The sequence below is a fragment of the Lactuca virosa genome, chromosome 2 (genome assembly GCF_052849685.1).
Source record: "Lactuca virosa cultivar CGN04683 chromosome 2, Lactuca_virosa_CGN04683_v6, whole genome shotgun sequence".
Classification (NCBI taxonomy): domain Eukaryota; kingdom Viridiplantae; phylum Streptophyta; class Magnoliopsida; order Asterales; family Asteraceae; genus Lactuca; species Lactuca virosa.
In genome coordinates, this window is record NC_136427.1 from 93,976,817 (window position 1) to 94,004,763 (window position 27,947).

The following is a 27,947-nucleotide window of genomic DNA, read 5'->3' on the forward strand; positions in this document are numbered from 1 at the left end:
AAGCATTTTCGGATGCTGATCTCGGTGGATGCGGTCTCGATCGTAAAAGCACTTTTGGGGGATGTCAGTTTCTAGATGGCAAACTAGTAAGTTGGCAATCAAAGAAACAGACTTGTGTGTCCCTATCAACTGCAGAAGCTTAATACATCGCAGCTTCATCATGCACTTCCCAAGTCGTCTGGGTACAAAGCCAACTTCAAGACTATGGCATAAACATGAAGATGATTCCACTCTACTGTGACTCAGGAAGTGTTATTCAGATTTGTCACAACCCAGTACAACATTCCAAGATGAAACATATAGCATTGAGGTATCATTTTATAAAGGATCACGTAGAATATGGGAACGTCGAAGTACATTTCGTAAGATCCTCTGATCAACTTGCTGATATCTTCACAAAAGCCTTACTTGAAACAACCTTCAATCGCATTCTACAAGGCTTAGGAATGATAGAAGTAGCATCTGTTCCAAAACCATCTTCGTAATTGGCATGCATCTCTTAAGTTCCGAACCGGTCCAAACCCTCAGAGGTATTCGTAAGTTACTATTCATACTCCGAATGGGTCCGAGCGCTCGGAGCGATTCGCAGTCTACTGTTCATATGGGACTCGGCACTTCATGTATCCTCTGTACACTATGTATTTTCTTTTTTTATTTTCTTTTTCACAAAAACTTCAAAATACAAAAATATTTTTTATTTTCTGTTTTTATTTCTTTTTCAAGAAAATCCAAAAATAAAAATATTTACTTTCTTGTTTATGGTTTTTTTTTCATAAAATCAAAAACTCCAAAAATATTTTCTTTTCTTTCTTTGTGTATTATTTTTTAAATTCATTTTATCTTAGGTACTATTTCATCACCACAATTCAAAATGATGGGGCAGATATATAAATCCGATTCTATATACTAGCTAAGTGTCCCTAGAAGCATGTTGTTGCATGTTGACCAAAGCCTCTGAGACTCAATGTTGAAGCCTTAATGAAACTTCACACTCTTGCACGAGAATCCTTGTGATTTTCCAGCAGTCTAGTTTCACTTATTCTATATGGTTACTTTCAGATTCGGAGAACAGGTATTCATAAGCTCTTACGAATATGCAGAACTGAAATGGCGGTTATCAAGGAATAAGATTTTGATTTAGGCGCGTGAAATTTTCAAACGGCTCCCGACGTCACGCCTGTCAATTATGCCATCTGACACACTCTAGCTGTCACATCTTTTCAGGCTACTTTTACAGGATTTGGAAGCGTCAAATGCCAGATTTCTCTCACCCGTCACACCATATAAAAGGGAAATTGACGCTTGATTATCACTTACCACTTTCAAAGCTTTCCAGTTCTCCAGCAAGAAAAACTCTCTCTCTCTCTCTCTCTCAAATATTGTTCATCTTCTCCATCTGCATCAATGGCTGCTTCTTTTGAAACTACATCAGTGGCTGAACGAACCGCCTCATCGACGCTACTGAACATCAAAGCCAACCAAAATCTCATCTTGGATCTCGACTCAAACAACTACGTTGCCTCTCTCGAGCCGATGATTGAGTGTCTTCGTCACTCTCCTTTGGCTCCGGCTCTTACGATGGCAGAGAATATACCCTTGGTTCATCTATCCAATGCACACTCTAATGCAAGTTATCAGGAAGCTGAGTCAGTGATTACATTTGAAATCGATTCCCACAAAACATCTATCTCCAAGTCTCGATTCAGCCGATTGCTAGTTTTTTCTCAAGCTAGGGATCTCGTTGATCCAGAATCGATTTCTTCTTCTGCAATTCTGGAGATGTTTTACCAGATGGGTTACGTGGGAAATCTCGCCATTTGTATCCAAGTTCAAGAAGCCCAACCTTCCTCCGATGTGGAATGGCCTCTTTACCCTTCTTTTCAAAAGTTTTTCAGAGCGCGTCACGGGCTGAGACAGTGCAAGTAAGCTTTTCTGCACTATTATCTACGGACTCTACCATGGAATCAACCTGGATTATGGTTCCATCCCTTGGGTACAACTTGTTCAGAGTACTCTTTCCACAACACGGCACTCAGAGATTTATTGTGCTCGGTTCTGTTCCGTCATTATCCAGAGATCCATTACTAAACTCAACATTCCGGTGACTGAGGGATGTATCTTAGCAGCTATTCCAATCTTTCACAATTTGAACTTCATCATGTCTGATCCTACGATGTTCGACTTTATTAGATCTCTTCCAGAAGCTATGCTCAACTATGTTCCAACAGGCCACGAGCTAATCAACAGGTATCAAAAGAAAATTGCATCAGGTCCTCATCCTTTAACACCTGAGTTGCAAAAGGCTTTGGAGGAAGATAACAAGCCTAAAAAGGGAGGTAAGCGAAAGGCAACAGTTGGACCTTCCGAACCGGCTCAAAATCTGAAGAAGAAAGTCAAGAAGGCCGCTTGTAAGTTGCGATCACCCTCTCCAGTTGTCGAGGAGGATTCAGATTCTCACACAATTTTTGAAGTTTGGAGAACAGACCAATTCCATCACGAAACTGAAGATACTAGAATCAGTTCGCAACCAATGGTCTTGGAGCCTATTCCCACTAACACTACTACGAAGGTAACTTCTTCGATTCCTACTTATGTTCCCTCACTAACTGAAACCTTTCATGTTCCTTCTCCTCCACCATCTCCTACTACTACATCTACACCCATGTCTACACCGATCACCATTGCTCCATGTCAGAATGTATTTGTTGGTGTCTCGCAACCACATATATCCATTGCTCAATCAACCCCACTGTATACCAATTCTACAACAACAACCACAACCACCACTAGTACACCGCCAGTAACTGTCAATGTATCTGATACGAGGGCAGGTGCTTCTGGTGTCACTTTTGGTCCTGCCGTCACTCCAATCTCACCACTACGCCATGATAATATTGATACTGTTCTTGGTGATGATCGAGATGATTTTCAAGACTTCCATTACAACCCCTTCAATGTTCAACAAGAAAGTGATGAAGAAGACGCTCCTATGACGAAAGGGTAGTACAAAGTCCTGAATGCCAAGTTAGATACTCTGCTTGAGTCTTCTAAAACTTCGTCAAGCAACGACTACTCCTATGAGTCTGTCAAAGCTTTAATCGAGACTTTCACCAAGGAGCATGCCAAAAGTCTTGATGCCTCTACCAAAGCTGTGGAAAGTTCAGAAAAGACTATTTGTGAAACGACCGAAAAATTCGAAAAACTACTTGCTGATGTTACTAGTTTCATGGAGGATTTTCGGAGCTCCTCTGATAAAAACACAACAGCTGTGAACAAGGTGATTACCATTCTCGGAGCTACTATTCAAACGGAGAAAGATGCTTTATCAAAAGTTCGCTCTGAACTCCGACTGGATAATGAGGAGATGAGTGCCTCTATTGCTTCGAAAATTAAGAAGCTTCAAGTTGATATTGCAATGGAGAATAAGATCATGGATAAGCTCATTGCGAAAACTGAAAAAGTGAAGGTTCTTTATATCCATCTTGCGACTGCAAACCAACAGATTGACGAGCTCAAATCTGAAAAGGCTGTGATAAAAAGTTGTGTTGGTGATGTTACTCAATATTTGTTAAATCTTTTTGAAACTCGTGATTCTTTGCTCACGGTTTCAGTACGATAACATCTCGTTGACAAGCTCAAGCCAGTATTCTTAATGCTGAACCGAATCGTGGGTGTTTTGGGAGCTGGCTCTTTTCTGAAACAAGGGGAGAAGTGAAGAAGGCATCTGAAGAAGAACCCAAGATACCAGTTGATGATTCTGGTGAGCATGAACACAAGCCTAAATTAATTGATCCGAAGGGTGATGAAGCTTCGGGATCAAAAGGAAAATAAACGCTGATTGATGAGGATGAAGAAGAAGATCTCAGAATGGGCTAAACTTAAAAGAAAGAAACGTGACCAAGAGATTGATGAGAAACTGCAAGTTTCCAAAGAAGCTGAAGCTCGGGAAAGGGAGGCTCGTGATGCTCAAGTCCCACTTAAAACACAAAAGGCCATCTTCCCTCCTTGGTCGACGGAGCGTATTTTGAACGAAGTTGTTGACAATCCGAATATTTACTGGTTGGAACCAGTTGCTTCGTTTGAATTGGAAAACACTTCGGAGTCTTAGCTCGACTTTCCAATAACTCCGAAGGCCTTTCTGTTATGATGTTTTGATAAAGTTGAGAAAGCTCTTGAGTCAGATAACGATGCCAATCTCTTGCTTATCTTCTTTTATCTCAAGCATTGAAAGCCCCAATATCAAACTTGGAGTTCGGAGAAGATTATTGCTGTGAAGGTCTTTGATCTGATTGAAACAGAAAGCCTTATTAATGTGCGGTTCAAAGCGTCACGAGGGGCAAGCAAGGCAATCTTTGAATTCACTCTTGCTGATTTGTCGTGCCTTAATCATTACGATTGGATTTCCTTATTCCATCTTTTATCAAAGGATGAACAAAAATTTGAACCTATTGTGGCACATCTGAAAAGGATGTTGATCTCATACATTCACGAAGTTGCAAAAATGGATGTGGAGATAGCGGCTGTTTTGTGAAAGAAACCCACTGTGCACCAAAAGAAGCCATGAATGATGTCTCCAAGATGAATCTCGGAAGAATTCAAAAAGACAATTGGAGTGTGGCGTTTCAGCAAAGTGCTAGAGATGGTATGAATGTTCAGAAATGCTTATTTTCCTTACCAGACAAACATCTCTACTCTACTTCTTGTCTGAACTACATTGTGGGGATTACCGGACAATGCAAGGCGAATGATGTTGCGGATAAAAAGTGCTTCGCAAACATGATAAAGTGGTACATCACAGTTCGCAACACCTTGCTTGGTTTAATGCAGAAACTTTTCAAAGTTCAGAAGCGTATTCAACAATGAAGAATCTTTCTTCCTTATTGACACAAAGGGGGAGATTGTTGGGATATTTATGGTGTTGTGTCAATATTGATTATGCATATATTTAGTCTTTATTATTATCAGATTGGGCCTGTCCATCCGTCATTATGGTGCTAGGGTTAGACTATAAATACAACATGCATGTATCGTTTTAGGGTTAATGTTTTTTGTAAGCCCTACGTATCTTTACAGAGAAGTTCTTATCGAACTCTTCTAAAATATTGATAATAAAGCATTCGACACTCTTTTAATCACATTCAATCTTTGTTCTTGTTATTTGATTCAACTAAACTGTTTTGAATCTATCGATCATTATTTTATTGTTTCAACACGTGTTGGGATTTAACTCTGATATAAACTATAAAAATCATAGCTTTACGCTTTCGAGCTTGTGAGAAGTATTGGGTATTGTTGAGAATATTACACAAATCATAAAGTTGCTTTTCTGATTTAATTAAGAGCTTGTTTAATTGAACAGTAAAAAATTAGGGTTAATTCAAAGAGTTTGTTTTGGTTAACTAATTAGGTAAAAGAGATTATACTAGATATTGTTAGATTTTCTCAGTACCAGCTTAGCAGAATGCATTCTGAATAACCAGATCTGAACTGATTGCATGATTAGGAAAGTCGCAACATAATTGAAGTCGTTTTTATTATTAATTTTCGTTTAGTTTATTTTCACTACAAATTTTAGTTTTTAGTTTTAAATCAACCCCCCCCCCCCCCCTCTTTAATAATTTTTGTTTTGACTAGAATGTGCTTGATGCAAAAAGGAACTGACCGTTAGGCTGTGTCCCTATGGATTCGACCCTGCTTCCATGTGCTATATTTTTAGTGCAACCAACATCGATAATTTATTTGCTTAAATCATGTGCGACAACGGTTTAACAGTGTCCTTTTAGGTTACACATAAGAACAAATATGAGCAGAACTGGAAAAAGGAATAAAGTATAGGGACCCATTTGTTAATTAGTTAACTGTTTAATTAATTAAATGAAACCAGGTGATTTTGGAATGTTCTAGACAAAGGATTTAAATATCAGCATAATTACCAAAGTTGGAGATAATTATTTTGAGCTCTGATATTTATTTGTTAGGGTTTGAATATTTTCCCTATAAATACAGAGGCTAATACCCGGATTCAAGAGTTAGAAAAATTAGACAAAACCATATTAAATCCAGTGGTACTCTCAGAGATCCAGAAAAACCCTAAAAAGCCTCCATGTGTTGCATAGCTCATCCCATACGACTTATAGTTGTGTTCCAATGATAAATCGTTCATATTTTTGGTGTGATTTATATTGGGGTGTTTTCCTAGCTATTATTTTCTTCTTGGGTGCGATCACAAAATAAGGATTCTTCTTTGGATTCTCCAAGTCCAATTAACTGGCGAAATTAAAGAAACCAAAGAACACAAGTGTATGTATTTTGTCCCTCTTGATTTGTTTATGTACTAGTTGCCCAGATCCGGTGAACAGAGGTCCTTTATTAGTTATGAGATTTTATTGTATATTGCTTCTGTTGTCCCTTTCGATGCTTAAAGGACTCTCATAATCCAACAGTACTATCAGAGCGTTCCTGTTCACATCTATGACATTTAGGATTTCCATGTTTTTTTGTTTAGTGAAGTTTGAATGAACAGATTTGATATTTTTTTCTGAATTTTAAATAGTTTTAAATGTTTTAGAAATAGTTTGACTAAATTTGTTAGGTCTAGTAACTTTTTCACATCTACGTGGTGCGTAAGTCACTCTACGTGATGCGTGGTGTAACGCCTACAATTTTGAGCTAGACGTTTAGAGTATAATAATAACAATTATACATTTTATCGAACAATTAAAATCGTTGATTAGATTAATTGTTCTTCATGTGTTTTACGAGCTAATAATAATTATCATATACACGTTAAGTGGAAAAATATTAGGAGTATATAAATCTTAATATAAAGCGATAAAATAAATACTACAAATAAAAGACTATTTAGGATAAATAGTCTTAACGAGAGTTGTAGTAGACATAATAACAACTCCGTCGGTATAAAGAATGTCCGAATATGACTTCATATGATGAAGTTATGATTTATCTAAGTTCAGTGTTCAAACCGATATGACGTGTATCATAAATAATCAATCAAAAATAGGTTTCTTATTAGCCTAAGTAATCCAAACAAAAGTTGTAGTACTCGTGATTCGGAAAGTGTGCATATAAAGAACGCCCAAATTGAACTTCGTATGAGGAAATTATAATTTTTTGTAACGACATAGTACATAAGCATGTATCACAAAGTACGAAATAAACATTGGTCGCTCGTTAGACAAATCTGTCTAAACGAAAGTTGTAATCCAAAAATTACAAATCCGTCGATATAAAGAATGTCGAGAATGGAGCTCGTATGGGAAAGACATGGACGAAACTTGGTCCCTAATCTCGAGCGCGGCAAATTCGATACAAATTTGTAAATTTGAGATAGAATGAGAATTAGCCAATGGAGTGTCAATGAAAGTTGTAGTACTCAAAAATATCAATGCATGAATATAAAGAATGTCGAGAACGGTACTTGTATGCGAAAGATATGGACGGAACTTGGTCCTTACTCTTCGAGCATGGTGAATTCGATACAAATTTGTAAATTTGATATAAAATGAGAATTAGCTGATGGAGTCTAAATGAAATTTGTAGTACTCAGAAATGCCTACATATGGATATAAATAATGTCGAAAACGAAGCTCGTACGTGGAATATACGGACGAAACTTGGGTCCTACCCTTGATCTGACCCCTATAAATAGATGGCCAATTCTTCTTCATTTCTTGCTCAAATTCTTTAAACTATATCTAGAGTTATTAGTCCTTTCTTGTTTGAATCCTCCTAGTTTTAGGGTATGTTAGCTAAGCTCTGAGTCATCTGAGAGCCAACGAAAAGAACTTTTCAGAGTCGAAGTTCTGCCTACGTAATGCCCAGTTTTTCGTCAAACAACCTATAAGTTTAGTTATGCTAACCGTGCTTTAAGTAAAACTTATATTTATGTTTATAATGGTTATTATGAATTTATAAATAAGATCTATCAGTAATACTAGTCGTTATACTGACCGATCTACTTACAGGAATGATGTCAATGCAAGATTAGTGAGGTGTTTAAAGTGAATTTTCCAAACAACATATCTTTATATGCCAAATGGATCCTACCTCCGATACAATCTTACTTGGTTGTTCCTTATCAGCTATACATCAGTGTTCTTTTGGGATTATTGATAAGTCTGATAAAAAGATTATAACGATTAAACTTTATAAATACAAATGAATACTAAGGCTTAGTAATATTTGTATTTAGGTCATTTTAAAAGGGAATTTGAAGTGTCGGTCAAAGAACTGACTTTCCTGTTAGTCTTCCACCTATGTCAGGTGAGTGCATAGTTACTTTCAAGAATATGAATTTTAATACAAAAGTTTTATTTAAAAGTATTAATTATATGTTGAAAGTTTATTTGTGGATTAATTGCTTATTATCTGGAATAGTTGTTAAATGTATATTTGATAACATATACCGCAACTATGGTTAATTATGTGTTAAAATTTTGTATGATATTATTACATAATAATCTTAAAAATAAGTATTATTACTTAAAAAGATTAATGTATATTAAATGTATGATATTCTATGTTAAAATTATACACTAAATTAGGATAGTGTTGTCTAAACAAAGTTGTATTGGAAGATTGATTACAAGGATTGTAATATTGTCTAAGTTTAGAACTAAGACATATAAGGAATATTTACATCTAGTTAAGCTGGATAAAAGGCTAGTCGCATACTGTAATGCGATAGTATGGTATAAATAGAAAAATGGTTTGGAAATCCATTATAAGCATTATAGTCTTACCTGATAATAAAATAAAATTTATAAAGGATGCTTAGTTCGAGTTAAATTAAAAGAGTGTTTAGTTACACCTTGTATTGTAAAAATATTACATATACATGAAATTATGTTGATTATAGACTTTGTAATCTTGTCTAGTTAGACACTAGGACTTAAAAAAGGATACTTAGTTCAATTAAGTTTGGATTTTGTGTAACATCATATTAAGGGTGTATGAAATAGGAACGAAGAGTATAACTCTATTCTATGACACTATCAGGTGGTGATGGTACGAAATATATATTGGAGTATGATAAAATATTTCTTTGGATGACCAGAAATGGTGAGTATAGATCAGGAATCTGTAATGGTATGTATGGTTATCTCCGAGAGTAAGATAACAATACTTGATCATTCTAGACGGTTTTGTGAATTACGTTGTTAGTGTGAGCTCATAACCCACAGGCTTAGATGAAATAGGATACCATATTCAGCAAATATTCTGATGGCTCAATTGCCATTATGACTTATACCAACCAAGGAAGCCCCTAGCTGCGTATTCAAACCATTTCTTTAAACGGTTCCTCAGGTGAGTTGATAATCGTTGACTAGGATTTGTGAGAATGAGTTGGGATGGGTATGAATGGGTGTAATGTTTTATTGATATCTAAGTTAAAGGATATATCTATATTGTTTGGTAACATTTGGTTTTGCAGGTTTGATAATTATAAATTATTATCATAATAATATCGTGGGAATGGAAAGCCTGTGTGTCTCACCAGGTTTCCCAACCCGGCCCACTCAAATTATATGCATTACGGGTAACAGGGTTAAAGCTACTTGAACTTGATTATGATGTTGAGTGATTAAGAGATAACTTGCAATATTTTTCAGGACCATTAGGTCTTTACGTTGTAACAATGTTATGTATTGATTATGACATCCTTAGAGTTTTTGTATTTTAAAACACAATCTTTACTCAAAAACATTTTAATAAAACGAGACAGTTTCTGCAAAATGTTTTATTGTACTGAGATTTTCTACAAACAAAGATATTATGATTTTAAAGCGTAAAGAATTTTTTTGGTTATGAAAAATAAAGGATGTCACACGTAGGGGTTGTAACATTAAACTCTAATTTTTATGCATCGCGATCTTATTCATATGAAGACCGCGATGAACCAATTCTCACTATGCACCACGAAGAAGCTTTTTCTATGATATGAGTTTCAACACAAACAGAGAACGCGTCACATACCACTTATATATGCACCGCTTAAGTGCCCTATACATAAATAAATTTTGAGCTTAAAGAGCAATGTCCGCCTACTTTACTACTAATAGACCTATATTCGACAATGATGTTTATATTTCCAAAAATTCCAGTTGAAAGATTCAAGCATCATATCAACAAACAACCTACGACAATCATTCGATCTCGCCACTACTATCCCAAAGGGATTATGTTCCTTTCTCCTTTAACTTTTAAGTGCTTTAATTGTATTTATGCATACAATGAGGGCATTGTATATAATAAGAGCTAAAAGCAATACTTGAATAACCGATTATAGTACTCGACGTATCATTAATAATGATGAAACTATTTTGAAATATAATTGAAAATCTTCGTTGCCAACCTATCTTCAAATCTTACCAACTACAATTACACACTTCAACTGATTCTTAAGGCTTCCTATTTGGATTTCTCAAGCAAACTGGCCGAATTATTTATGTGTTTGCACGAAAGATGATGCTAAATTGTTGTCATATGTGTGTAAAAATTAATATACAAATGTGTTAATAGTCACTTGTAAATGATTGTACTAACTACTGTAATTGGAGAAAGAAAGATAGTTGGCACTGGAGTACATAAAATGAAATAAATAATGCAAGGAGTAACATAACAAACAATTATATAGATATCAATTATCACTCAAAATAAATTCAACTAGAAAATGAATATCAAAATCTAATTCCAACATTACTTTGCATCTTAAGTATTTATATATTTGGCTAAGCATATTTTTATAAAATCGGATGGTACCCGACGGAATACAGTTTCAAAAAGATGAGAACTAGACCGGAATTGAAACCAATCTCAGTCGGTTCCAACTTGATTATTATTCCATTATTTTGTTTAATAATTGAACAACTTGATTACTATTTCATTATTCTTATGTAAAATTATTTTGTAGGCATCGTAGTACGGAACAAACACAAATGGACTAGTGACGAGGATACAAAGTTGATTGAGCTATTATTGGAGTTTACTGATAAACTTACTATTAATATATCACATATCGATGCGACATAGTCTTATAAATGACTATATATATTAGAGTCTATCTTCTCTCTACAATGGCTCTTTTTGGAGAGATAACCTTAAGCTCCACATATATTTATATGATATTAGAGCTGGTATCCCGCAATCCCATGGCTCAACTCTGAGGGGGAGTGTTAGTGTATCCCATATCGGTGTGACATGATACTTTATATATATATATATATATATATATATATATATATATACATACACACACACTGATACAATAAGCAACATACGAAAGCAGGAAAATAACGAAGCGTAAGATATGATCGATAATATTATCGAAGACAACTTTTGCCAAATATAAGAATTAAGTAACGGCTTATGGTTATAAGAATATTGAATTTGATTTTTTTGCACATTCATTCGTGGACATACATTTTAAATAATGAGTTTTATTTTTATTTATTTTTGAGTCTATTTGTAAATTATTATTCTGTATTAGAACTCTGATTTTGAATGCAAGATATGAACGATCATGAGAAAAATATAAACATAAAAGGCATAATTTAACAAATTAAAATATATATCATAAACACATTTAAAAAAAATGTTGTTCATAAAAGAATAAACATAATGAAATTCTAAAAACTATCTCAATTCGATTTCATTTCTTAATACAACCAAACAAGATAAATTATTCTTATGAACATTTCTTTAACATATTTTCTGTTATACCAAATAATGTTAATTTTTTTTCTACAATTTCATTTTCTGCATCAATTCTAATTCTGTGTACCAAAGGTGTCATAATAGCTTGATGGTTGTTTTGTCATCTTGTTAGCATATTAAATGAAATAAGTTTGATAACCAGGAGAATTCTTAAAGATAGGCTTTGGTTGTTATAAATAAATGAAAATATTGTGTTGTTGTGTCTCTTGACATATTTAATAGTCGCAGTAGGTGACAATTTAAGGGTCGGGTCCAGGAAAAAGCAAATCGGATCGAAGGAAAGGGGAATGAAGAAAGCCGGAGCCGATAAGAAGAGGGTCCGGCGATCCTCCGCTGCCGTACAAAATGGTGGCAACCGATATTCCGGCAGTGATACTCCTCCTAGGGTTAGTTACCAATCCTTTCCGTTTCTACCACACATGCAAACACAGTAACCGATTGTTTTCATATGATCAGCTAGTTGAATTGGATATACACGGAACACATCTATGTTAATTCTTCAGCATTTCGCACTTCTTCGTTTTTGAAGGGATCAATTCTCAATTGCGATGATGTTTAAATTTTATACAGCATATTTGGTGTAATTTTACTTTTTCTTTTCTTCAAGTAACCTTCTACATTTCTAAATTTGCTTCTGTTTTCTTCATTTTGGTACTTTGTTTTTTGTTGAAAATTGAATCGTATTGTTTATCTCAAAGAGATCCTAATTGAACATTAACAATGCCGTAAACCTTTGAGTCTGTTTTCTATTGATTGCTACTGATATCTGAAAAGGCGTTGCGTCGTCGTATTTATGAAAATTCATTTACACTAACAGATTCGAACGCCAATACAACATGTATTCTGGATTATAAGAAACCTTTGATGGAGAGAGTTTGAATACCCAAGTTCATACAATAACATCCAACACAAGTAAAATCAAATTGATAGGTGAATTTTACTAAACCTGAAATCAACTCACAGATACTAGTTCACAGATGCCTAAAATGTAGTTGTAAACATGGATTCACCCTCTTACCCTTTATGCATAAGAAGAGAGACATGAACATGAACATCTACACAATATACTTTTTCTTTTTCTTGTTATGATCTATTTATTTAACTGAAATGCAGAAACAAGCGAACAAGAAGGATGCTTTTCAATTGTTTGCTGAGAAAGTGAGAGATCATAAGGAGTTGGTATCAAGGTGGGCTGTGTTACAGGAAACCCGAGTTGAGTACTTCAGGGGAAAAGACTTTGTTGGGTTTTTGAGAAATCATTCAGAGCTCAAAGACATTTTAGGGTCTGATAGGCATTTAGAAGTAGAAGATATTGCAGATGAATTGCTTAACAAGAATCTTTTGGTTCGTTGTGATCGTGTGGTGAAAACAGTGCGCCCTGGAAAGAGAAAATTGTCAACATGGCCTGCTCATTTAGAGATATATCCAGTAAGTTCTTTTTATCACTTCAATGTCACATGTTCAAACTTTTTCTTTGGATTTGAATGTGCAACAAATTACTTTTGATAAATGGTAATTGAGATGTCCTATACCATAAATATAATATTATATATCTGCAAGGAATATTTGGATATAAATAGAGTAAGTTAATGATCATATTACTTTTTCAAAAAGTTATATTAAACTCTTGACACCATTAACCCAACATAAATGATAAACCAGATTACTTATTTGCCCTTGAGGTTTTATCTTTTGTTTTGTTTGTTTTTAGGATCAGGAGTTCTCAGATAATGATGCGTTTTTTGCATGGACATTTGTAAACAAGCGACCACTATGGCAAACACTTCTATCATTATCATGGCCTGTTTTGACCCTTGCAATCTGCTTATTCCCAATATACCCTCATCAGGCAAAGCTGCTTATACTCTACTCATGTGCTGGTGTACTACTCCTGATACTTTGCCTTCTCTTGGGTAAGCCTATCATTCCTGAAAATAAAGATAGGGTTATTTTTGTCATTCTATGTGACATAATTTAGGGCTTCAGCATTATCAACCGTAAAGTATGGCTGTGTTTGTTACACGATATATATAGGACTGGACTGAACATGCTTTTGAGGGCTATTTTCGATTATGAGGATGAGAAGGGCATTTACGTCATTTGCACTGACAAGAGATCAAGAGTGATTTTCTGTCCTACCATTACAAATTTAGATTTTTTGAAAAAAAAATGTCTTTTATTTGAAAAGTGTCCTTGTTATATACTCAACATACAACTTGCATATCTTAATCTATGTAAACTAAATATTTATAGAGTAAAATTACATTTTTGGTCCTTGAGTACTGCTGATTTCTGAAAATTTTGGTCCCCAAAAGGTTTTCCCTTTCAGTTTTTGTAACATTTTTGGTGCCTATTTCAAGTAAAATGACTAAATTACCCTTTTATGATTTTTTCACAAATATATTTTTTATGTAACTTAACATTTAAGTTATTCCTATTTTACTTTGAGGGGAGGGGTGGAGTGGGGATGGTGGGCCCAAAATAATATCATAATCATTCAAATTTAAAGTAAACAAGTATTTATAAAAGAAATCAGGGCAATAGTCATTTTACTTGGAACATGGACCAAAAACATTAAAAAAACCCTCAAACAAGGACCAAAATTGCAAAAAATCAGATATACTCAAGGACCAAAAATGTAACTTACCCATTTGCAAATAATGATAATAAAAACATGGGTTAATCTCATAAAAGACCTTATATTTTTATGTTTTTTCCGGATTAAACCTCGTCTTTATCTTTTTCATGAAAAAGACCTTATATTTTTTCATTTTTTCAGAAAAGAACCCCAAGTTCATCTTTTTTTTTTTTAATCGAAAAATGACTAAAAGGGCCAGATCCGAAGAAATGAAAAAATGCAAGGTCTGTTTCATGTAAAAAATAAAGTTGAGGTTTAATCCGAAAAAAACACAAAATATAAGGTCTTTTATGAGATTAAGTACCCTAAAAACATACCATATTTTGCTGAATTGATTTTTCGCGTATTATACGGTGGAGATTGATTTGCTGCATTAAACCTAATCGACTAATATCTTTGACACTACCTTTTTGGATGGAACAAGACACTGTTATTTTTTGTCTCATTGACATCAGTCCCAGTCTAAAAGCAAGCAGTACAATTCCATCAAGTTATGTTATGACTTATGACTTATGAGATTTGACCAGTTAATATTTTGTTTTGTTTTTATGAATTTTAGTGAGAGCTTTAATATTTGGTACTGGATGGATTTTACTCGGGAAGCGGATCTGGATTTTTCCCAATATTCTTGCGGAGGAAGCAACGCTTGGAGAACTGTTCCGATTTTGGCCCAAGAAAGATGAAGAGGAAAACCCTAAGCTTACAGCAAGGCTCTTCTTTGCTGTCGTGGCTATTTTTGTCATTTTACTTTTAAGGCATCATGCACCTGATGAGGCAGCTAGAGCCAGGTCTTCATCATAAACTCCCTTCTTTATATAACAATACCAGCATCCTACTTTCAGCTCTTCCTCTTATGTATGTATTTGTTCCATCACAGGTATCAAAAGAGGGTTTACAACATCATCGATGATGTCATCGAGTGGGACCCACGGTTGGCTTTGTCAGGGATGATGGATGGCAAGCCATCAGAGGAGGTTAATGTCACTGTCACTGAAACTGAAACTGATAACAATTTTACAGATGGTGCTGATGATAAAGATGTGTACAATCATGAAATCCCTAACCAAGAAATGTAATAGGTTTTGAAAAAGGGTATGTTATGGTTATGGTTATGGGTTTGAATTTTGGATTTATATTATCAAGAGTGTAGAATTTATATGAATTAAACTTTGAGAATAAAGCCAATTCTTAGAAAGAGGTCACATTGAATAGTGTCAGATTAAAGCAAATAATCTGCTTTTTTTCTTTTTTTCTATCTTTTGAAAAATTTCTAAGTAGTTGATGTATTGAATTTGACGAGTCAACTACATTATTAAAATGATAAGATCCTTTTTTTTTTTTGGATAAAATGATTTACGAATGCATAAACATGAACAACATTTTGGATGACTTTTTACTCGTTTGACTTGAGTTTGTTATTTAACCTACATGATTAAGTAAGTATACATGAAATATGGTCTAAATTTTTATCTACATGGATTGATATTTGATATATTTAGTCCATGTTATGCAAGAAGTAACTCTAAATTTGATTCAATTTGAATAGGGTGAATATGTGATTGTGTATCCCCTTTACTTAACGCATCTCCTCTGATTTGATATGATTGTTTTGTTTTGTTATTATTATTGTTGTTGTTGTAATAGATAAAATTAGCCATGAAAGTGCCCGTTTGGCCACGATTGTATCATTATTGTATCATTGAATATCAAATTGTGTTAATTTAAACATTTAAGTCCCAAAATTGTTGCCTAGTCATTGAAGCAGATTTCATCTGTTTACAAGTTGCAACTTGCCACATGGGTGCATGTAGCTTTGATGTTGCGTCTTAGGTGGGCTACCTTAAATTGAAAGGGAAGTGATACTTCCACCGATCGTTTTGATATATCCACTGAAATCTAAAGTGAAATGACAATTCTGCCCATCATTTATATTTAGAGTGCAATTAATTATTCAAGGGCAGGGCTGATTTGTAGCAAAACGATTATACCAAATACCAAACGAACAACTACGCACACCTAAGTCCATTTCCTATGTTGCAATCTTCAGCAAATGCTTGAACCACAATCTCTCACAAATCTCCGATTTTTTTCCGGCAATATTCAGCCTGCACCTCCTTCCTCATGTATTCAATTTGTTGGTCATCCCCTTGAACCATAATCTTCGATAGAGTACCATCTTCCGCCACCATTATTTTCACCGTAATCTGCTCTGTTCGCGATCCCCGCTTCACACAATACACTCCATTATACACTCCACTGTTAGTCTTTTCTAATTCTCCATTTCAGACCGTCTGTTCACAAAAAGGAAGATAGCTATAAAGAAGAAAAGGGAGACTTACGCGAATGAGTTGAAAACGATGAGGGCGAATCAGTTGTTGCCGACGTCTGGAATGGTGATGGTAAGCACGAGGGCCACACACTTGCAAGGCTGATACAAGTGCAAAACGTGAGCAACATCGTTTCCCTTTGCTCGGAACAATCGTGTCTTCGAACCTGTTGCAAATTGCCTCAAATCGAAACATACAATAAAAGGAAAACCATCATACACTCAAAGGAATTCATTTCTTCTGGTGATAGATTACGTGATTATTTTTTCTTTATCTAACACTAAGAAGTTACAAGTGAAGAAGCAAAAAATTTCATTTTTGCTTTATCTAACACTAAGAAGTTGTTACAAGTGAAGAAGCAAAAATTTTCTCCGGCGATCTGGTTAGACGCTCTCTTCTTTCTGATTTTGCGCTTTCTTCTTTCCTTCCTTTTCTACCTCTACGAATGTATTTTGCACCACCATAAAGAATTTCTCCGGCGATTGTGACGGCGACATCCTTAAGCATAAACAAAAGGTGTCAACAGTGAACAACGATTGTTGCATCCTCGTGAAGTGAGAGTGATCTCAAGTGGATGTCGTCGCTCCTTCTTCTTTAAACCCCATGGCTGATAAGAGAGGGATGGAGGGAGATTCTTGGTAATTTTCAATTTGGATGGAAGATTGAGAGACCAAAGAAAAGAATTTACGACATTTTCCTTTTTGAAGCGATCTCAAGAGACCGTTTGGTTAACTCTTTGAAGTTTGAATAATTAATTATCTTTTAAAGGGCATAAATGTCATTTCCTTTAAATGTCCGTGGATGTATTAAAAACTGTCTTGAAAGTATCAGCTCCCTAAATGAAAAGATGTCATTGTGATCCAAACTTAGTATAACCTAAATTTCTTTGGTTGAAATCTAATGTCCTAATTTCCTTTCTCGACGCTTCTAGAGGTCGCGATGAGACACGAGAGGTAAGAGGTAGAGGAAAGAAGTAGTGCTTTAAGACACAACTAGAATATTAAAGAGAAATCTCCAGAAAAGTCCTAAAATTTTACCCTAATTTACGAAAAAAGTCCCAAACTAAAATTTGTTTACGAAAAAACATGAAATACCGGTAAAAATGGCGATTTGACCCTTTTTTTTCCGGTTTACCGGTTTTATTACTTACATGTTTCACTAATGTCCCATTAGTTTACCCTAATTTGCGAATAAGTCCCAAAATAAAATTTACTGATGATTTGGCCATTTTCTTCATATAACATACATTTTATCGGTTTCATTGCTGACTTAGACACCTAGTCATTAAATTAGCTGATAAGAAGAATACGATGAGTTATATAATGCCACATTTACTATAAAATTTGATATCCATCTCATCGGCTCATTTATGACTATGTATCTACGTCAGCAATGAAACCAATAAAATGTGTGTTTCCAAGAAAAAAGGACAGAAAATGAGTTGATGTCTGATGAGATGGATATATTAGGTTACATAAAATTAGATAGACAATTTGATATTTCTTATAAACATAAAAAAATAATGCAGTTGTTGTTAGTTTATGTAATTATTGTAGTCTTCGTTGGATGCATTTTTTGTTCCAAAAAGATATACAATACATCAGGATATCAAGTTTTATGCTAAACATAACATTATATAACTCAACATATCCATCTCATCATCTCATTTAATGACTAGGCGTCCGGGTCAGCAATGAAACCGGTAAAATGTATGTTACATAGAGAAAATGGCGAAATCATCAGTAAATTTTATTTTGGGACTTATTCGAAAATTAAGGTAAAATAATGAGACTTTAGTGAAACAGGTAAGTAATAAAACTGGTAAACTGGAAAAAATGGGTCAAATCGTCATTTTTACCGGTAATTCATCCTTTTTCGTAAACAAAATTTAGTTTGAGACTTTTTCATAAATTAGGGTAAAATTTTAGGACTTTTCTGGAGATTTCATAATATTAAACAAGAAGAGCATAGTACTATGAGAAAATAAGGTTGAAAAGAGAGTAATGGACGCAGGAAGAAGATGAGATTTTGGTTAAATACATCAAGAAGAATTACCATGGAAGTTATTTAATTGTTATATAGGACGGTGTTCATTATGTGTATAATTGAGTTAAGAGTTGAAATAATTAAATAAGAGATTTCAAAGATTTCTTTTGTAGCTAATGTGAGTAATATAAAAGAGTATATTGAGTTCTTCTAAAGCGAAAGTTCAAAGGAGAGAAGTCCGAAATTTGTAAATCTAGTATTAATAGACATGTCTTAATTCGTCTTAAATGAGGACTACATGTCGAGTTGAGATAATTGAGTCCCAACCTTATTTTATTAGATAACAAAAATCTCTACCTAAACATAAAATTATAATTGTTTGAAAATTCCATTTGATTCATAAAAACAAAATGTATACTCGATTGTATTTTATAATAAATTCATTTTATAATGAATGTTTGAATAATGAAAATACATATAAACGAACTTTCTATATTCTGCATCTTTACTGGATTAATGATTTTAACAAAATGTTATTTAATAAAAACTTATTTTTTTTATAACAACTTTCATGATTATTGATAAAAGTAATTATTGAGCAATAAAATTTTTGGGTAACATTTATTTATTTGTTTTAGAAAAAAACTTCATAAATGGTCTCTGTGCTTTTCAGAAATCTGTCATATAGTCCTTAAGTTCAAAAAACCTCACAGATGATCCATGTGGTTCCGAATTAAAATGACCTTTTTACCATTTATATATTTATTTTCATTTTTCATTATTTCCTTTTAATATTTTATTATTATTATGTAACGTCCCAAAAACACAATAAAATTTTCATTTTTAATTAAAGTAAAATCATTGTTTCCAACCATAACCTAAGTCATAAGAAACCAATGTCAAGTACAAATATTCCAAAATCAATGTATCATAACATCTCCAAAACATGTCACCGAAGGATGTATACGATCACGTCTTTGCTTTCCCTCGATTATTTGAAGTACCTGAAACATAACACTTAAATCATAAGCTAAAGCTTAGTGAGTTCCCCAAAATACCAACACAAAAACATATAACAACATGCATACTAGGCCCACAACCATCGGGCTGGATTACCCCTAAGCCCACAACATGAGTCTGGGTTGCCTTTCTGGCCTACATCTCATGTCTGCATTGCTCCCGAGCCCACAACATAATTCTGGATTGCCTTACTGGACAACAACTTATGTATGGCTTGCTCCCAGGTTTCTTGGCTTCCGTAAAGAGCAGTATTGCCTCAACCCAACCACATTATATCGACATATGCAACATATAACATATAGCCAACAAAAAAATAATCATGCAGATCTAATAGATCACTACAGCATAACAACATCCTATATACCAGAATATATAACCGAATGGGCCGACATTGGTGCCTTCGACCCACAAGTATAATGAGGCAACTGACCTCACAGTCTGAAAAGATAGTAGAAAAGAACACTGCTCCAAATGTTAACTCTATAGGTCACCTATACAACAAACAGTGACCTAAACTCAAACTACAACTCAAAATACCCAAAAGGCCCCTAAGTCAAACTAGGTCAAACCCCAGGTCAATGGTCAAAGTCAGCAAGTCAAAAAGTCAAGGGAAAGTCAAGTTGGCTGAGTACGCCCGCCGTACTCAGCAACTATGTTGGGCGTAGTTGCAACTTATCCAAAACCGCAAGATTCTAACCCAATACACGTAACGTGCCCCTTGGTATGCCCATTGTACTTCGTCTGAAGCCAAATCTTCATATTAAGAGCTTATTCCTTAAAGACCTTTCGTCAAAATTCAGATCTAGACTCAAAACATCATTCTAAGTCATAAAGTTTCCACCTTTATGACTTTCCATGGCTAGACAAAGTCCAAAAGCTAAAACCCTAACTTAATAACACATTAAGACATCATAACTCTTGCATAGAAGAGATAGAAGGACCAATATCACATTTTTATGGTTCTTAACACCTAAAAACGTCTGAAAGAACAGCTCTTCAGGTTAGAGTAAACCATACTCATGAACACCAAGCTTGTTGGGTCAAAAATATGGTTTATACTTTACTTTTCTAGGCAATTGTAGTTTTCGGTCTAGGACTGAAAACAACCTTGGGTTTATGGTTGGGTGGCGTTTACGGTCCATGTGGAGTTTACGGTTGTAAATGTGTTTACGGTTGTAAACGTGTTTACGGCTACTGTTCCCTATAAATAGTGTCAGTAGATGCTAGATGGAAGAGAGAGTTTACGGTCAAGTTTGTGTGTAAATCAAGGTGTTCTAGAGAGAAGAAGAGTGTGTGTTTGTGTGGATCTTATGTGTATGGAACATCATTCATATTATTGAATACAACATAGATTCATCAAGTTCTTCTTCTTCTTCTACTCGATTCTATCTTGCATCATCCACTTGATTGGGATTCCGCACCATCAAGTGGATCTGATTGATACATCAAGCTAATTTTTGGGACTTACAGTTGGTATCAGAGCTTGGATTGTATCAATATCTTTGGCAAGATCTAGAGCGTTTTTGCACTTTTTCTTGAAGGATTTTATGTTTTTGGATAGTTTTTGACAAAATATTGGGGGTTTGTTCTTCGTGTTTTTCATAAAAATGGCTTTTTGATCGAGTTTTGGAGCTAAAAAGGTGAAAAATCGCGTTTTTTGGTCGTAAACAGCGAAATCCGGCGGTCATTTTCGCATTCAGCGTGTTTTTCCGAAGTGTTTACAGCCATAAACCCGTTTACAGCCATAAACCCGTTTACAGTTGTAAACTCGTTTCCAGCCGATAATGAGGTTTGCGGTCAGGAGGAGCGTGTCCGAGTTTGCGGTCCGAAGCGTTTACAGCCGTGATACGTTTCGGCTTCGGACATTGCGCACGTGTTCGGTCCAGTCCTCGTTTGCGGCCAGCAGGTTTTCAGCCCACGTGTGCAGTCAACAGCTCGCGTATGTGGTCTAGTTCAGTCAGCAACGAATAAATAAAAGGATCTTGGTGGGAGCAAGGATCGAACCCAGGTCTCTCCCACACCCAACCCACGCCTTACCAATTGATCTAGCAAGCCAAATGTTTAACATCTTCCCTGATTAAATCATATAGCTTCGCAATTTCGTTCCTATTTTCAGATTTTTATCAATTTTAGCCCAAAAATAATTTTTTTTTCTAATTTTAAAATTTCATTTTCAACCCAAAGTTTTGACTTTTAATTTTTGACTTTCTAAATTGACTTTTGACCTCAAAAATTGACTTTGACTTTCAAGTTTGACATTTGACTTTAAACTATGACTTTCTCGTTTAACCTTCAAAGTTTCACTTTTAGCTTCTCGGTTTGACTTTTAAGTTTGAGTTTTCAAGTTTAACTTTCAAGTTTGAATTTTTAAACTTGACTTTTAAGGTTGACTTTTGAGGTTTATAGTCAAAGGGCATTTTTGGTAAACAATGAGTTTCGCAAACATCCCGGTCAATGAAGTTTCATGTTCTCAATCTTGTGAAACTACGATTAAGTTTCTCCGTGAACAAATCGATATATTAAAAAGAGAAAATAAGGACCTTAAATATGAAGGCTATACCCTAAGGAAAGGTCAAAAACCCCTAAAAGCACAACTAGAGGCCAAAACACATGACTTTAGAACCCTTCAAGAGGAATACAACAACAAATGTGAAAATTATACATATGTTAAGGAAAAGCTTGCTTACTTGACTGCCGAACTTGATACATTAAAAGCTAAATATAAAGATGCAAATTTTACCTTTAAGAAATTTGATGTGTCAAGTGAGGTAGTTGCATTGATGATAGAAAAACAACTAACATTTAAAAATAATCAAAACAAGGGTCTAGGGTATCATAGTGTTCCACCTCCTTTAAATGACAACTACACCACACCCCTTGAGACCAATGTCAGACCCCAAAACCGGAACGGCGGAAACGTTCGGGGGTGGAGGACGTCATGTTTAGTATCACAAGACATGCATCATAGTAAGCAAAGTAATGAACAACCATTTCATTAGAAAGAAAGTGTTTACAAAGTGTGTGTTCACAAAACATAGAATACATAAGCAAATAACAAACAAGACTTGAAGCTATACTGCTCCATCTTCTGAATTCCCAGCGCGAGTACCTGTCTACAAGGCTCCTAAGAATACAAGTTATTTGAAAGAGTTGATCAGCAATTAAGCTGGTGAGTCCATAAGATTTTAGTGATGCAGTAAGTTGTAGAAAGTTGTTGTAAAATGTTGTTGAAAATGTAGTTGAAAAATGTAGTTGAAAAATGTAGTAAGTTGTAAGTTCTGTTTAGAAAAGTTCGCCTGTTCCTCTTAGAAAATCCTATATTTCCTACTTTGATGAAAGATATGTAAAAATGATTCTACAATCCTTTCTATGAGTACTAAATGGATAAGTGATATAAAACTCAGAGTAAACAAACAATCGACTTTGCGCATCTGCCCTAAGCTCACAACCAAACAAGGAACATGAAGTAAGGCGGATAACACACATCCCATTGTTTGTTAGATCATTGTTGTATATAACTCTGGCGTATTCACTTGTTACTCATGGAGTTAATTGTAATGGTTCCTTTATATTTAATGAAAAGATTCTTTAAGAAAACCCTTATTCCTTATAATAAAATGGTGACCACAGTGATTACTTCTATAATCACTTAGTTTATACTAGCTATATATGATCTAATATCGAATAGATAGTTAATTGGGTGAATCTGCCCTAAGCCCACAACCAAACAAGGAACAGGAAGTAAGGCGGAAAGCACACATCCAACTACCTATTGGGTATTAATGATATATAACCATGATGTATAAACTAAAGTACTATAGAGTTAATCACCTAAGGTCCTTTAAGTATATCCTGGTTTAATAAAATGGATTAAACCCTTAACTGGTAAGTTTCTAGTTTTGTATACCAAAAGTTCTGATTTGGAAAGTATGTTCTGTATTAGAAAACTGTGCATTAACTTTGTATCCTATGACTTGACCCATACCTGGTACCCTTATGATGACTTAATGTATACTGAACATATATATATCTAGAATCGAATAGATAATAGACTGGGTGAATCCGTTCCAAGCCCACAACCAAACAAGGAACAGGAAATGAAGCGGAGAGCACATATCCTATTACCTGTCGGATCCTATTGATATATATATATATATATATATATATATATATATATATATATCCTTTGATGTATACATTAAGGAATCATAAGGTTAGCATTATGGTCCTCTCTACTAAACGTAGCCTTCTACCAAGGCATCAAATGTTATGTATGTTTGTTTCTTGTATGAGTGTGTATTTTCCCAAGTGAGACTATCTTTAACTAAATATAGTTTATACATTAATGAATATGTGAGAAGATCACAAAGTAAATGTAATAGGGGAAATAATGTTTTTCCTCAGCAGTGACACTGCTGGCTATAAAGTGATAAAATACAGACTCCAGGTAGTATTAAATGTACAATGCACATCGGGGAGTCTTTTTGCCTTTAATCCTTAGTCGGTTAATTAAAGGTTTAAATGTGAACTCGTATGTAACCATGCTGATCGACGGCTGAATAAATGATGACCCTCTGGTGTCATATGTAGTGAGGTGACATTTGTCACCCCTTGGCCTTATCGGCTGGGACTGTAGCTAGCAGTCGGGGTGTGGGAGTGTCTGTCCCGTATAGATCTATACACAAGATGCCCGCTCTCCCTCCAGGAGACTCTGGTTACAATATGATACAACACTGTATTGTTGTATCCTTAAATAGTATGTCACATTAATTTATCGTATATCCATGTTTGTATAGTAAGTCATAGCGTAGTAATGTTCTTTCTGTACTAGTGTATAGTATATTCTCTTGTATAGTGTGTAGTGTGTATTGTTTCTCATAATAGTGTGTTCTGACTCATGTATGACCTGACTCTTTGTATGCTTCATTGTACTAGAAGTAATGAGTAGTGTCTTCCTAAACTATACCTATTATAGTTTACTAATGTTTTACTTGAACTGTTATGGAAAAGACTCATTTATCTACTAAGTTATGCTTGTACTTTAAAAACGGAGTTTTGTAAAACTATAAAGTAACATAACTTTAAAAGAGTTTTTGAAATGTTTTGATCACTTATAAAAGACATAAGTAATCTTTTGAAAGATGTTTATAGAAAACATTTACACAATTATCATTGTGTTCAACTTGTATTCCCCCCCTAAAAGCATTTAAAACAGTTAAAAGATTCATTACGGGGTATGAACTCACCTGATGTGGGTGATTCAAACGAATACGCGCGTAAGGATGAAAAGTTCCACGAATGAAGTCCCGAGATACAACAACTCCTAAATGACATATATTGGCATATACTGACATAAATATAGTGTTTGGAAACAACCTAATGCAAGGAAACACCTCACGGGACTACGAAACACTTTGACCAACTGTTGGAATCACATGTGATTCATCAAAGGAAAGTGGAATGGCACTACCATGAGTTTACTGCCATGGGTTTACGGCCAAGGGAGTTTACGGCCGTAAACTCATGGTCAAACATGCATAAGAGGGTGTTTGAAGGCTAGGGAAGCTTGAGGGACTTTTGCTCTACACAAGGATGAGAAAGACCAACTCAATGGAGAGTGTTGAGGTGTTTACAGCCAAGGGAGTTTACTCCTGGCCGTAAACTCTCTAAATGGTCACATTTAGGGTCTTAAAGGTAAGGAGTTTCAAAGGCTTAAATGTCCCAAAGGTTAGCAAAGGCCTAGATGTGTTTAAGGTCCAAGACTTGACCATAATTGGAGTTTACGGCCAAGGGTGTTTACTCTTGGTCCGTAAACTCTCTAAATGATGAGTTTGGTGATGATTCAAGGTCTTACAAAGCACAAGGGAGTGTTCTAGCCTCAAATCCAAGCCTTAGGAAGAGTTTATGGCCAAAATGGCCTACTTATAGGGGTTTATGGCCATGGGAGATGGCTTGGCCGTAAACTCCTTTTGGTCTTGCATTCTTGATGTTTTCAAGGTTCTAAGCATGAGTCTTAACTAAATATCAAGTATTGGGAAGAGTACTTACGGTCTAGAGGCTTGAAATGGTGATTAAGGTCCAAGAACACTAGTGTGTGTTCTTGGTGTTCTTGGTGTTTCTTGAAGATCTAAGAAAAGATGATTTCCATGGATGAAATCATTAGATGATACTAGATTAAGAGATGTATCAACAAATCAAGGAAGAACACTTACAACTTTTGAAGATCTAGGATGAAAATCGGGATGATAGTTGACAGAGAAATGGAGTGTTCTTGAGTTGGAAATTAAAGAATGAAGAAAGTTGAAGGATATGAGCCTATAAGGAGGGAGTTTACGACCCACCTTGAGTTTACGGCCGTAAACTCAAGTGTTGTGGCCGTGAACTCTAGATGAAGAGGTTAAGGCCCGAATGTTGCATAGTGTCTCTAGCAGGTACATTCTAACACTCATTCCTTAAGTGTACTAGGCTTAAAACTCCTTAGAATGACCTTTAACCAAGCTATAACTCATTACCAATGAGTCTGACACTCAGTGGAGTTGACTGACTGAGCTTTCAAAGCAAATTTTTTTTTGGGGTTGTCACATCATCCCCCCGTTAGATGGAATTTCGTCCCGAAATTAGCTTTCTTAGCAGTACTACTGGGGTTTCACTCCTCTGATTGGCAGAATACCTACTCGTAGTTCTGGCAACTTTGCCCTGGCGTTCATGATATGATTTGTACTTGGTCCATCTATCATTACCTCGTATATACAAGTCGTATATAATTAGGAATAGTAAGACGGTCGAATGTGCGACTCTGCCCTAGGTCCACAACCAAACAAGGAACAGGAGATAGGGCGGAAACACACATACTAAATCTGCGTAATCATAATCATATACCACCCTCGCGTATACACTGAATAGTGATAGGTGGGCTGTATTCGACCATAGCCTCTGTGCTCGAACTTGGTCTGTTGGACGAGTGGTATTTCGTGACGGTCTACGGACATCCGACGATAAGGCTTTGGATGACAAAGTACTTTTCACACGAGTACTTCGGGGTTTAGAATACGAAAGGTAAAACTGAGGTTTAGGTCGGACTGTCGATACGAATAACGAAAGTTTCGAGAACTTGGCGATCGAGGCGATAGAATCATATGAACTTAGTATGGTGAGGACCACGCCAACTCATGACGAAAGATAGCAACAGACTCTTTACTGAACAAAGTTTGGCCGATTGGAAAGAAATGTATGTTATTCGATGATGTATCCCTAGCGTGTTCGATAATGTACTCCTAGTGTGCTCGACAATGTACTCCTAGTGTGTTCGACAATGTACTCTTAGTGTGTTCGACAATGTACTCTTAGTGTGTTTGACAATGTACTCTTAGTGTGTTCGGCAATGTACTCTTAGTGTGTTCGACAATATACTCTTAGTGTGTTCGACAATGTACTCTTTGTGTGTTCGACAATGTACTCTTTGTAAATGTTCTTGTGCTTTCTGTTTTCCCCTTGATGTTGACACTTCTACGTATCGTACCGCGATGAGCGAGTACATACAAATGAAAGTGTTTTGATAACTGGTGATGATACTTTATATCTTGATCCTCCTCAGTACCACTACGATCGCCTGTCATATACAAGTTATGAATATTTAAGATGAATAAAACGGTCGACTGAGTAACTCTGCCTCAAATCCACAACCAAACAAGGAACAGGAATTAAGGCGGAATTACTCACTCTAAGAATGCAACATCTTAGTTATGCACAACCCTGATGTATATGTTAAGCCATCATAGCTTCTCTAAATGGATCCTTTAGTTCTCTTGAATACTGTGACTCGTTCCTATGAGTGAGTTATTATAATTACTTTTAAGTGTTATCCCCAAGTTTTAATCTTATATAAATATAAATTATTTTTCAAAGCAATTACTAAATCGAAACGTACCGCTGCTCGATGGCGACTCCGAGGTCGATTCTCCTGCGGTGATCATCAGAATTCTTCCATCCGCGCCTGAGTTCTTTGTTATCGGGCAGTCCCTCTGGTAGTGTCCAGTCTCACCACAGCCATAGCAGGCTTGGTTTTCTTCAACTCCGGGGACTTGGGAGATCGGTTGAGCCGGTGCCCTGCAGAAACGGACTGTGTGTCCTTTTCTGTGGCAGTTCAGACACTGCATTTTTTGGCATACTCCGGTGTGGTGATAGTTTCACTTCCCACACTTCGGAAGGGTTCCAGCATATCGACTGGAAGGTGCTGGAGT

The 27,947-nt window shown here is 35.4% G+C and overlaps 1 protein-coding gene across 1 annotated transcript; it reads left to right on the forward strand.

Moving 5' to 3' along the window:
* The first annotated feature begins 11,898 nt into the window (after positions 1-11,898).
* LOC145159296 (translocation protein SEC62-like) lies at positions 11,899-15,576 on the forward strand. The gene is made up of 5 exons (XM_079078236.1): positions 11,899-12,122; positions 12,850-13,164; positions 13,448-13,649; positions 14,934-15,162; positions 15,252-15,576. The coding sequence occupies exons 1-5, from the start codon at positions 12,024-12,026 to the stop codon at positions 15,448-15,450; spliced, it is 1,044 nt and encodes a 347-aa protein (XP_078934362.1). The 5' UTR covers positions 11,899-12,023; the 3' UTR covers positions 15,451-15,576.
* The last annotated feature ends 12,371 nt before the right edge of the window (positions 15,577-27,947 follow it).

What these genes read in the sequence shown, in the direction of transcription:
- LOC145159296 (XM_079078236.1), top strand. Translation starts at nt 12,024, where the DNA reads ATGAAGAAAGCCGGAGCCGATAAGAAGAGGGTCCGGCGATCCTCCGCT. An exon ending in GCAGTGATACTCCTCCTAGG is followed by an intron (nt 12,123 to 12,849) that starts GTTAGTTACCAA and finishes ACTGAAATGCAG; the next exon opens with AAACAAGCGAACAAGAAGGA. An exon ending in GATGAGGCAGCTAGAGCCAG is followed by an intron (nt 15,163 to 15,251) that starts GTCTTCATCATA and finishes GTTCCATCACAG; the next exon opens with GTATCAAAAGAGGGTTTACA.